At 40.5% G+C, this 12000-nt stretch overlaps 2 protein-coding genes across 5 annotated transcripts in view; one reads left to right on the top strand and one right to left on the bottom strand.

Annotated features, from left to right (window-relative positions):
• Positions 1-2608: 2608 nt before the first annotated feature.
• On the top strand, positions 2609-6310 carry LOC120318945 (Fanconi anemia core complex-associated protein 20-like). The gene is made up of 3 exons (XM_039367140.1): positions 2609-2742; positions 3808-3955; positions 4378-6310. Exons 1-3 carry the CDS (start codon positions 2663-2665, stop codon positions 4576-4578), a joined length of 429 nt encoding a protein of 142 aa, XP_039223074.1. The 5' UTR covers positions 2609-2662; the 3' UTR covers positions 4579-6310.
• PRKCZ (protein kinase C zeta) overlaps positions 6276-12000 on the bottom strand; it is a 47948-nt gene continuing 42223 nt past the window's right edge. For all 4 annotated transcript variants that reach the window (XM_039367138.1, XM_039367135.1, XM_039367137.1 and 1 more), the window contains 4 exons: positions 11060-11139; positions 10629-10718; positions 9270-9385; positions 6276-8747 (listed from right to left, as the gene is read on the bottom strand). In XM_039367138.1, the coding sequence (XP_039223072.1) occupies positions 8660-8747; positions 9270-9385; positions 10629-10718; positions 11060-11139 (374 nt within the window). In that variant the 3' untranslated portion in view covers positions 6276-8659. The remainder of the gene's footprint in view (positions 8748-9269; positions 9386-10628; positions 10719-11059; positions 11140-12000) is intronic.

The raw sequence follows: 12000 nt of genomic DNA, 5'->3' as shown, positions 1-12000 counted from the left end.
ACAGGAAGGCCAAATGACATAATGGCCTTATTAGTACCTGGCCAATGTTTCTGGATGAGAGGCCTCCAGTAGAGTGGGTGTCTCAAAACACCCCACAAAAAGACTAAGTTAAACAAAATTGCCTGGCTCCATCAGTGATGTTATTTCAGTCCAGCAAAACTTGAGAGAGATGTTACATGTTATTTTCTGTCATCATAAAACCAAACCCTTGCCCTCTGAGACACTTCCAGAATAGAAAAAAAAATTACTTTGGCAGATGTATTTAAAAAAATAAAATCCAATCCCCAACCTTTGTCATGAGCAAAGTGTACTTTTAGTCAAATCATCATTTTTTCGGGTGGACATGTTTCCAATTAGACATTTCAATATTTTTTTTTATTATGAAAATTATACTTCTTACCTTCTATTGTTAGCACCCCCATTGATGCTTTCTTCGTTTTTTTTGTGCCATCTGTAGATATAAAATTGCTTTTCCTTTTACCTTGACAAGAAAGAAAAATGATTGTTTATACAGGCAAAGGGCATGGCTGGAATCTATCACTCATGTTTTGAATGTTACAATCTTTAAACAGAAGCATTTTACCAGGATAGTTTCCCCCCCACTCTTAACATCAGACACACACACACACACAAGAGTTGCAGGAATTGGGTATGGCTAGTTTAGAGAAAAGAAGGACTAGGGGGGATATGATGGCAGTATTCCAATATTTGAGGGGCTGCCTCTTCTCCAAAGCACCAGAAGGCAGGACAAGAAGCAATGGATGGAAACTAATCAAGGAGAGAAACAACCTGGAATTAAGGAGAAACTCTCTAACAATGAGGACTTTTAACCAGTGGAATGGCTTGCCTTCAGAAGCTGTGGGTACTTCATCACTGGAGTTTTTTTTTTTAGAAAAAACTGGACAGTCTTTTGTCATGTCACTTGTCTGAAATATATAGGGTTTCCTCCGAAGTCCCTTCCAGCTCTATTCTGATTGACACACATACACATTATGCAATGTGTTATATACATAAAAGTGATATGCTCATTATTACTGCAAATGTATATTGTAATAACAGAAAGTTTAAAAAAAATCTTTTCATTTTTGCAATCTTTCTAAAGGGACTCATTCGCCCACATGTCGCATATGGTTCCATAAACACATACTGCAATGATTTCAGTTTTGTGCAACACTGTCACAAAATATTCTACAGAACTATTTACAATTCAGGCAAACAGAACTGTTACTAATCATGATCATAGATGATTGTACACAGGGAAAAGCCTCCAGATGTTCGACTCTCCCTTAAAAACTGGAATAATAATAACAATAATAATACAAAAAGTTTTAAATGTATTTCTGGTGCCCCCAAGTGGCAAGGAGTAACATCTCAATTTAAAGGGATCTACTGTGAAAAAAATTCTGGGAGTTTGAAATGAAAGCCTTCTTTTGGTTTTATCACAGCTGTAAGGCCATGAAACCGTTATGTTCTAGTGTCAAGTTTTCCTTCTATGCTTATATCATATTATTATTTCTATAATGCAACATACTATATTATAATACAGGGGTAGGCAACCTTGGCTCTTTTATGACTTGTGGACTTCAACTCCCAGAATTCCTGAGCCAGCCATGCTGAGGGGAAAGGGAGAGGCTTCCAAGTTGGGCCATGCTGGCTCAGGGATTCTGGGAGTTGAAGTCCACGAGTCATAAAAGGGCCAAGTTTGAAGACCCCCTGCCCCACAGAATGATTCCCAGTCAAGGCCTCAACCAGCAAGTCCTCTTCCAAGAGACTCTGTTTTTTTCTAGATTTGTGTCTGTGTGTGTCTGTGTGCTGGGGGGGGGGGTTCCCTGGAGTCTTCTGATCCTCCTCTTGCCAATAGACCAGGGGTAGGCAAGCTTGGCTCTTTTAGGACTCGTGGACTTCAACTCCCAGAATTCCTGAGCCAGCATGGAGGCACTATGGCCCTTCATGACTTGCGGACTTCAACTCCCAGAATTCCTCAGCCAGCATGAACTATGGCCCTTCATGACTCGTGGACTTCAACTCCCAGAATTCCTGAGCCAGCATGGAGGAACTATGGCCCTTCATGACTTGCGGACTTCAACTCCCAGAATTCCTCAGCCAGCATGAACTATGGCCCTTCATGACTTGCGGACTTCAACTCCCAGAATTCCTGAGCCAGCATGGAGGCACTATGGCCCTTCATGACTTGCGGACTTCAACTCCCAGAATTCCTCAGCCAGCATGGGGGAACTATGGCCCTGCATGACTCGTGGACTTCAACTCCCAGAATTCCTCAGCCAGCCTGGCTCAGCTTGGAAACCTCTCCCTTTCCCCTCAGCGTGGCTGGCTCAGGAATTCTGGGAGTTGAAGTCCACAGTCCTAAAAGAGCCAAGGTTGACGATCCCTGCTTATAATACAAGGTAAGCCGTGCAAAATAAATATAAAACCTACATAATACTAGGATCTAGACCACAGAAAATAAAAATGCTGCTCTGTACTGTAGAGTTAATAGAATACAATATAATATATACCATAAAAAGTAGGGAAAGAGGAAGAAAAGCCTGAGGGAAACTCCTCCCACTCCCACCTCTAGCCTCCGCCTCCTCCCGCGCCTGCGCGCGCGGGCGCCCTCTTTTCCCGCCAACGGAGCGGGAGGGGGCGTGGCCGGGGAGAGGAAATGGCCGGGCTTCCTGCGCGCGGCATCGGCGGGAAGCTGAGCTTGAAACGGCGGCGGGAGGACCGCGGGGGCGTCGCTGGGTGAGGCGGGGCTTGGCGCGCGGGAGGGGAGGGTCGTCGTGGGTTTGTTTGCTTCCTTTGCATTTTACTTTTGCAAGTAACCCAGGGCAACCAATTCCTCCTCTTTTGCCTCCACAACAACCCTGCGAGGTGGGCTGGGGCTGAAGCAGAGAGGGACAGACCCAAAGTCGCCCGGCTGCTTCCATGGCTTGCTTATCCCGCCTTTCCCTCGGTTGGGCACCTCTCTTCCTTTTATTTCTTCCCTCCATTCTCCTCCTCCTCCATTATTCTTTTCTTTATCTTTTTCTCTCCTTCCTTCCTTCCTTCCGGTCTCTGCTTTCCTTTCACACTCTATTTCTCTTTTCCTTTCTCTTTCACTTTGATTCCCTCTCCACTTTTTCTTTCACCGAATTCCTTTCGCCTTCTCTATTTTCCTTCCTTCCTTCCCTTTTTCCTTCCTTCCTTCCTTCCTTCCTTCCGGTCTCTGCTTTCCTTTCACACTCTATTTCTCTTTTCCTTTCTTTCTCACCATTCTTTCTTTCACTTTGATTTCCTCTCCACTTTTTCTTTCACCATATTCCTTTCACCTTCTTTATTTTTCTTCCTTCCTTCCCTTCTTTTCCCTTCCTTCCTTCCTTCCTTCCCTTCTTTTCCCTTCCTTCCTTCCTTCCTTCCTTCCTTCCTTCCTTCCTTCCTTCCATCCTTCCTTCCGGTCTCTGCTTTCCTTTCACACTCTATTACTCTTTCTCTTTCTCACCATTCTTTCTTTCACTTTGATTCCCTCTCCACTTTTTCTTTCACCGTATTCCTTTCGCCTTCTCTATTTCTTTTCCTTCCTTCCTTCCTTCCTTTCCTCCTTTCCTCCTTCCATCCTTCCCTTCCTTCCTCTTCCAGCCTTTCTTCTTCCTCTTTCACCTTTCTTCAATATTTTGGTTATTTTGGATTCTGGAATTCCTAGAAGAGCTAAACTTCTTGCTGTACAGTTAGAATTCCACAAACAAGGAAAACAAAGAACTCTTTTAAAATGATAAATCACTGTGTTCTGACAAGCTGGAACTGTTACAATTGTGCCTTTCCTTTCTATAGGACGTTTTCCACCAACGCTTCCTGGTTTGAAAAGCAAGAGCTAAGTGAGGCTGAAGCTTCATGGATTACCTTGCTGAGGACTGTGGATCCACATCTGAATCAATCAAATTTAGAAAAATTTGTCAGCTTCCCGGAATTTCATCCAAAGGTAGCAGAAGGCAGCAGTTGACACTGTCTCCAAGAGAATATTTATAAAATTAAGTCTTCCCTTTGTAGAATATGGTCATATTTAAATTCCCAGAGAGGTAAAAGTTGAAAATTAAAATATCAAATGCTTTACCACAGGTAGAGGAAAACAGGGCAGGGACAATAGGAAATGAATAAAGTTTCAGACAGTCTAGACAGAACTAAATCAGCCGACAGACATTGCCAGAGTTAAAAACCAGATGTTTACAAATCAAAATAGTCATAATCAAACATTCCAGGATATGAAATTGCCTGTTAATTTCATTGGTGGAGGTTGGCCAAGGATCAGAATATTTAATGTTCACTGGATCAAATGAGAGAGGAAAATTTAAATTCTTCTAGCCATTGCTGTTCAGTGCTGACCCTTTTGTTTTTTCGTTGCAGAATTCTCAAATTGCGAATCCTCAACCCCCTCTCGAAACATTTAATTGTGGAACCAAGACCTTTGAATGGGTTCCGTTCCCAGTTTATCACAGAGACTGGGAAGCCACCGGTTCAGGAAGGCATCAAAACTGTACGCCTGAAGAAACAAAATCCATTTCCACAGGAGAAAATGACCAAGATGAGACACAAAGGGTAGCGTAAGACGTTCTGTTGTGCTGGAAGATGAAGCATTTGAGATATCTTAAGCCACTCACCAAATTTGCCCAGACTTTTTTCACTAACAAATGCTCTGAACTGTCCCTAAAGTTTTGAATTTCAAAGTTATGGAAAAAAGACTCCTTTGCAGAGTGACGTAGCATGATAGAAGATTACTTAACAAGAACTCACCTCTGCAAGAGATGCCTGCTATTTCTTCCACTGGCAGCCAGGAGGATCAGAGTAGCATATCCAATGTGTGTAATATTACAGAAGTTATTCTTTCAGCGAAAATCTGATTTTAAGAAATAAGTGGGGACTAAGCGCATCATGAATACATTTGGGAAAGGGATAGCAATAAAATGAATGTTAGTTGACTACTACATGTTAGAAAGCAAAAACAGAAAATCAGAAGTTTCCCCCAACAAAGGCACCTAATATTAAAATATCTTGGAATTTTTTTTTTTAAACTTTAGAAGATTTTCATTAGCATGAAACATGGCTATGTACTTGGAGGTTTTCCTCCCCACCCCCATTTAAATGTGAAGGGCATAAATGTGAATGAATCATCAGCCAGATAAATAGAAAACCAGCAAAGAATTTATATAAGTAATAGGTTGGCATTAAGTGCCAGCTTTAAAAGCAGCAGGAGGAGCTGACTCATAGTTTTCAATAATTTTTGCAAAGGAATAAATTGAAACACTCACTTTTTGGAATGATAATGGTTAGGAACTAGGTAAAAGAAAATTGACGAAAATTTGATATCCAGCCAAAATTTTATATCCAATAACACGATTCAGAAATTAGTGAACTCCATTTACCATGTAGCCTCATTAAAAATTGAACAAGATAGTAAAAATTTTTCTCTTTTGTGTTAAACTAGATGACGAATGTGGTAGAATTAGTAGTTACCTAGAAATATAATAAGAGTTGTGTATTAGTAGATAGTGATTTTATCTGCAGATCAAATTATCTCAATTGTTTCCAGTTCATAGATACTCCAAACTAGAACATGGTAATAATTGTGCTAAACGTTTATTTGAAAACAAAGATGATGAGATGTTAACAAAATCATAAATATGAACCAGTTGCCAAGCATCCAAATTTTGATCACATGACCATGGGGATGCTGCAACGGTGGTAAGTGTGGAAAACGGTCACAAGTCACTTTTTTCATTGCTGTTGTAACCTCAGACAGTCACTAAACAAACTGTTGTAAGTCAAGGACTACCTATATAGTGAAATCTTGATGGGTATTTGGTTATGTAGCCCTGCAAAGGACAAAGAAATGTTTTTTGTAAATGTTATTTCAATAACTTTGGAGGAATTGAGTTTACATAATCAGCTCGGGATTTAAATAAGTGTCAAAAGTCAACACGGTTTTAAAGTACAGCTCCACTTTAGCGAACTAAACACAACTACACTAAGAGCTCTAATTTCATGCAGATTGAATTTAACCACCTTTACAGTTATAGAGAAATACGAATTCTTGAATAGTAACTAAGGGTTCATGTTTGAACTCTGCTTTTATTATAATAGTTGTTTCCAGACAGTTTGAAGAGATCAACTTTGTTTGAAGAGGTCAAATGCAAACAAAACCATTTGGTGTGCAGGACGTATGGAACTGAAATATATGAATAAAACATGGTAATCCATCTGAAGAAAGTATATTATATTTTTGCATAATGAAATGAGTCATAATATTTTCATTAAAGTCTTTAATAGATGTGCAAGAATATAAATGATTTTAGCTGTTTAACTGGTTAGGATACCATCTTTTGCACAAATAAAACTGGCCAAAGATCTCAACTAGTTAATTATACAAAACTACAAGAACATATTTACTGTTTTACAATCATTAAATTAGCTAGAGAGTGTTTTCATTTACATTTCATTTACATACTAAGACAATGATCTCATTACCAGCTCCATTTGCAATATATTAAGGAATTTTTTTTTAAACCACACATTTAATTACATCCTTCATTTTTTCTTTAATTTATAAAACAAGAACTTTATATAAAAAAATTTCCCCTTCATCATGGACAGAACATTATACATTGCACAAGAGCAGCAACCGACTTGTAACCAGTTAACTTATTTGGCAACACAGCAACATTGTAAATGCCTTAAATTGTAAATAAATCAAGGACTTGTTTTTTGATGCCTGGGATCAAGTGTGTATCTAGTCCTGCTTTGATGTTTGGACAGTATACAAGAACCAATTGCTCAGCTGCAAATTGAAGGGGAAGAGACACAGCAGTGAAGGAAATACTGAATTTGTTGCTGGGGGGGGGGGGGGGAGATAGGATATTCATTTTCCAGCTTGGTTATTTAAATCCCGAGCACTGGAGGGGGAAAAAAAATAGTTCTAGCTGAATTACTAAGTGCTGGTTAGAACAGACTTAAGAATCTTTCTCAAAAGCAAAACGGCCGAGTTTCAAGAAACCCGGCACGGGAGTGCTAACATTTTCTTATCATATATGTGCTTTAATCATTGGCCAAGCTAAAGGAAGAATCCAAAATGAAATTTAACCAATGGTTCTTGGCCAGATTTATCCACCTTTCAAATTTGGCCATATCCTAGCATTTGATGGCTACAAAGGCAGGTAAGATTTCCTGTACAGCAACCAACGCTGCTGAGAAGCCTAGACTGAGTCATTTGATATCCACCAAGTCGTGACATAATGGGATTTTTCTATGTCATTGCAATTGACCCCCGTAGAGTCAATCTGATTTTTTTTAAAAAAACCTCATTCTCCAAAACTGCAATTGACCCAGAGACTTTGGAAAGGGTTCCGGTATTAAGATTAGCAATATGTACTCGTAGTTCCATCTGAAATGCACTGAATTGTCTTTGAATTCCAAGAACTGACAATTATCCCGATGAAACACATCGCCGTTCTCCAAAGAGAAAATAATAAGACATTTTTATATCCAAGTAATATTTTTATCTGTGGTCGCCTTTCCTATCCCCAAGTGGCTGTTTTGATAGTGTTTCATTTACCAAACCAACCTCTGGGAGAACGTAGGAGGTGTGCTTTATCAGAAAAAAAAAAAAAGTAGTATGTTGATAGATATCCTAGAATTCTTTTATTTTTTTTCTTTCCAAAATTTTAAGGCTAAGATCTATTACGTTCCCATTGTTCCTTTTGAATATTGCATTGATAAAAATATTATTCAAAAATCTAGTATACAACATAAATCATTGTAGGCACTGCTCAAATATTTTCATAAATCCACCATGTGCAAATTTAAATTTTCTGATGGGAATTTTGGTAGTTTTTTTTTCTCCCACATTCAGCATAATCCAGAATGTTTAGATGCAAAATTCTAATTTTGGAATTGTTATTGCTAAGATTCCTGTCCATTCTGAGACTGTGATTAATATTAGATAGCAGCTGTTATTTGTAGGTTCCATGTGTAAAATACTTTTCGTTTTAAATAACCAGAACTTACAGGGTTCATCAATTGTTCCAAAAAATGGAATAATTTAATGTAGATTATCCATTTAGGCACTTAAAATACTGTACCCAAATTTGTTAACATTGCTAATAAAACACAACTCCTTTCTATTGATTTAGCAAGTGTGCGTATACATGTGTGCCTACATAGATGTGAATGTACACACACATACAGACCCACGCACACACATGTAGGATAGGTACCACTTGTGAGAAAAGGCATCTAAAGTTAAGCTTCAACATCACAAGCAATTGTGTTCTGGATGTTCAACTGTTTTAGGAGGCTGTTGCATGGAAAAGTCCGATAGAAGCGGGCTACTTTTCAAAGTGGTCTGGAATCTCTTCCCAAGGACGCAACAAGCCATCACTGACCCCTTTGTTGAAGCAGGCACGGAGTGCGAAATCCACAAAGTCAGCTCTGCCAGTTCCCCCGGACTTAAAAAAAAAGAGAGGAAGCCACCCACCCAAATCACGTATCTTGATTTTTCTCAGTGGCCATTTTCCCATTTGGTTTCCATTCAAAACCTTATGGTGACCCCGCCCCAGCCTTGCATGCATATACTGTAGTTCAGGATTAAATGTCCATGTGCGTTCATTTTGTTTTTCCCCTCTGCGCCTGTTTCTCATACCGTTTCCTCATTCGATAGCATCAGTGGATTAATATATTCAAATCCTTCAAACTCCGACTGGTCTATTCTTTTTATTACATCTCTGGAGACAGAAAGAAAGAAAGAAAAAAGAGAATTTTAACGCTCATCTCTGAGGTTTTATCAAAGGCCGGCAAACGGAATGGGCAAGCACCATCAAAACGAACAGGGAAATCACGTTTTCTTTGCAATAACAAAGGGTTGTGGGTCTGGGTGCTTTCAATTTTGTGGCCGTGCAGTGAGACTGGCGGAAAATAGAGGTAGTCTCGACTTAACGACCGCACTTCCTGTTGCTAAGCGAGACGGTTAACTGACTTTGGCCCCATTTTACTATTTAAAAATGCCATCGTTGTTAGGTGAATCTGGCTGCCCCATGGACTTTTGTTTGTTAGAAGGTAACAAAAGCGAATTGCATGACCTCGGGACCCTGCAACGGTCATAAATATCTGAATTCTAATCATGTGGCCCTGGGGATGCTGTGCTGGCTGGGGAATTCTGGGAGTTGAAGTCCACGCCGTTTAAAACTGCTAAGGTCGAAAAACCTTATGATTTAATGCTCAACAATGTATTTATCCATTAGCCATACTCATCATCTGGAGTTAACTGCACAGGTTCACTGGTGAACTGGGTATCAAAGTTATCCAAGCCATAATCGTCCGTGATCTGAGGCTGAAACGGTGGGGTGGCCTGCTTCTTTTCCAGCTGAATTGAGAGCAGAAGGAGGGGAAAAAAGAGAGAGACAGAAGAGAGGAGGTGATGTGTTGTCCAAAAGACACTAAATTCACCCCCAGTTAGTTAACCATCATGTAGTCAACAAAAGAGGCCCTTCCAAGACCAGGGTTGGCAGTTTTCTACGTTTGTCCTTGTCTTCTGAGGACCCTTTCTGATCAAGATGGAGGAGAGACAGAAATAAGTTGTGTCTGTCAGAGAGTCAGAAATCAGCATTGAAAGTGTGCAGGCCTGGAATTAAGGTTGCAAATCTGTCAGTGCTGGTGTGTAATTTGAGCAAGTGAGAAAGCCTTCACGACTGTTTGTCATTTAGCACCTGCTGACTCCGTCTGTCTGTTTCCCCGTGGCTGTCCTGTTTTATCCTTGAAATACAGTGGTAGATTCAGGGTCATCCAAGGAGTCATGCAGTTGAGTGAGGATCTGAAACCATGGCTTTCTTCTAAGCCTATCTAGGCACATGACTATGGCTCCTTGTTGACCTCTTTCTGTCAAAAGTGGCTTTGAAGGAAGACGTAAATTTGGATCCTCCTCATTGTTGGACTCAACACAAGCAAACGTATCGGGTCAGGAGGGAATGGCTTAACAGTGACTTGATGTCACATCTCAGGAGGCTTCTAGACATCAGTCAACAAAATAGAGGTACACTCTTAATTCTGATTCTGCACCAGCTTAGATCTTGCTGAAACCCCGAGTTCTCCAGCTGTCTTAGAAGGTCAGGTGCCATTCCAAAGCAGATCTGAAGGGAATGTGGAAAGACAAAGAACAAGGGAACGAGAAACTCCCACAAAGGGAAGTAGGAATAAGTTTGTCTCAAATGGGAGCTGATTGTATGGGTATGCAAAGATTATTGGTTTGTTGTGGATCTAACTGGGCAACCATAATGATAAAACCAGACTGGCCGTTCTTTATTATGGTGTGCTGGTTTGTTTGGAAATGGCCACCTGATATGGAATGATGTCTGAACCCAAGTCTTCCAGGCTATAGTTCCTCACTCATTCTGCTAGGTGGTTCTGCCTCTTGCTTCTTGATGTTCTCACACAAAGGATGTAAACAGTGGTGAGGGTGTTACGGTACATGTGATACAACGTGCCCCACCCATTAATCCGCCCCTTTGCAGAAGTGACTTCTACCAAGATCAGTTGGCAGGTGCAAAAGAACGGCTCAGATACACAGGCACAAAACCGAAGGGGGACAAAAAAAAAGTTAAATGCTTTACCAGATCCCAGTCTATGCTGCGAAAAAATGTGTGTGACTTGATTTCGGAAAATCCTGTTTGGTGTTGGCATCCGAGCCTCTCTTTGGGATCCTAGGAGGGAGAATTAAAATGAATTTCCCCGTGATTGTTAGGTTTACGAGGCCAACGTCTGAAGACAAAATTTCTTTAAAAACCAATTTTCCTTTTTAAAAGAAGCCACTAAATTCAACTGGCAACTCCGTCTCCCTATTTTTACACTTTACCAAATTATAGAATAAAACGCAGAAGAATTCTTCTTCGTGTATTTTGCCCTGGTTCGCACACTGTTCAAAATAAGGTTTAATGAATAAACCACAGTCACCCCAGGGTTAACGAAAGGCAGCCAGCCCAAAAATGCTGTTGTGCTTAACGGGCGAAAATAAACCCCCAAAGACAAAATATTGTAAACCTACCTTATTTAAAAATCCCTTCAAAACATGGGAGGCCTTAACAGAAAGGAATCTCGGAATTCGGATCGGTTTTTCAAGGATAACTGTTAAAAGAAGTTTTCGAAAGAGAAAATGTTATATTCCCCAATACATCAATAGAAGAAAGCCTTGGTTTAGCAGACATAAAATGCAACACAATTTCCTCTCCACCCATTTAACAGACTATTAAAGGGAGAGTTTGCCTGTTATATTGAGGTTGCTGCAAATGACACCACTGATGTCAATGGCATAATTACTCACATTTTGGAAATTTTTATTCTCACAAATGAAGGCAAATATACATGTCCCAGGAAAATTTCCTGTGTGGTGTTTATACGGTGCCTGGGCCAGGATAATGTTGCAAGACCCAATCTGGTCTTCGTCTTCCGAGCTTTTGGAAGATGCTGGAGCCCATCCCCAAGAAACTTCTCTTTAGCAGAGTGTGTGCTATTTATATGCTGCATCAACACACCCCCATCTAAAAAGCCACATACAACAGGCACCATATAAATACCACAACATAGAACAGCACATACTCTGTGCTGTTGGATCCTACAATTTTTATTCTGCTCTTGAGTGAAACTTTATTCTGAATCTTAACACTCTAGCACGGTGGTTCTCAACCTGTGGGTCGGGACCCCATTTGGGGTCGAACAACCATTTCACGGGGGTCGCCAAACAACACAGTCCGCCATTTTTCCCCCCCTTTTCCTTAGCTGTGCTACTCCCTTTTATTCTATTGGCTTTGGAAAGCCAATAGAATAGACTCTCTTGAATAGAGTCTAATTCTATTGGCTTTCCAAAGCCAATAGGAATTGTCCAGGCTGTCTCTGCCCTGCTGAGCCCGCCAAAAGTCCCAGTCTGCAAACGGTGCTGCACCAGTTGAGTAGTCCTAGACGTACGACCGGTTGGGGGTCGCGGCATAC

The sequence above is a fragment of the Crotalus tigris genome, unplaced genomic scaffold, assembly GCF_016545835.1.
Source record: "Crotalus tigris isolate CLP2741 ecotype Arizona unplaced genomic scaffold, ASM1654583v1 scf7180000020588.15403103151:6194809, whole genome shotgun sequence".
Lineage (NCBI taxonomy): Eukaryota > Metazoa > Chordata > Lepidosauria > Squamata > Viperidae > Crotalus > Crotalus tigris.
The sequence above is the reverse complement of the archived record's forward strand: the minus strand, read 5'-3'. Positions and strand labels throughout refer to the sequence as shown.

Excerpts from the sequence above, each read along its gene's own strand:
- LOC120318945 (XM_039367140.1), top strand. The coding sequence starts at position 2,663 with ATGGCCGGGCTTCCTGCGCGCGGCATCGGCGGGAAGCTGAGCTTGAAA. Across the intron at positions 2,743-3,807 it reads GACCGCGGGGGCGTCGCTGG|GACGTTTTCCACCAACGCTT; the intron begins GTGAGGCGGGGC and ends TCCTTTCTATAG. Across the intron at positions 3,956-4,377 it reads TCCCGGAATTTCATCCAAAG|AATTCTCAAATTGCGAATCC; the intron begins GTAGCAGAAGGC and ends TTTTCGTTGCAG.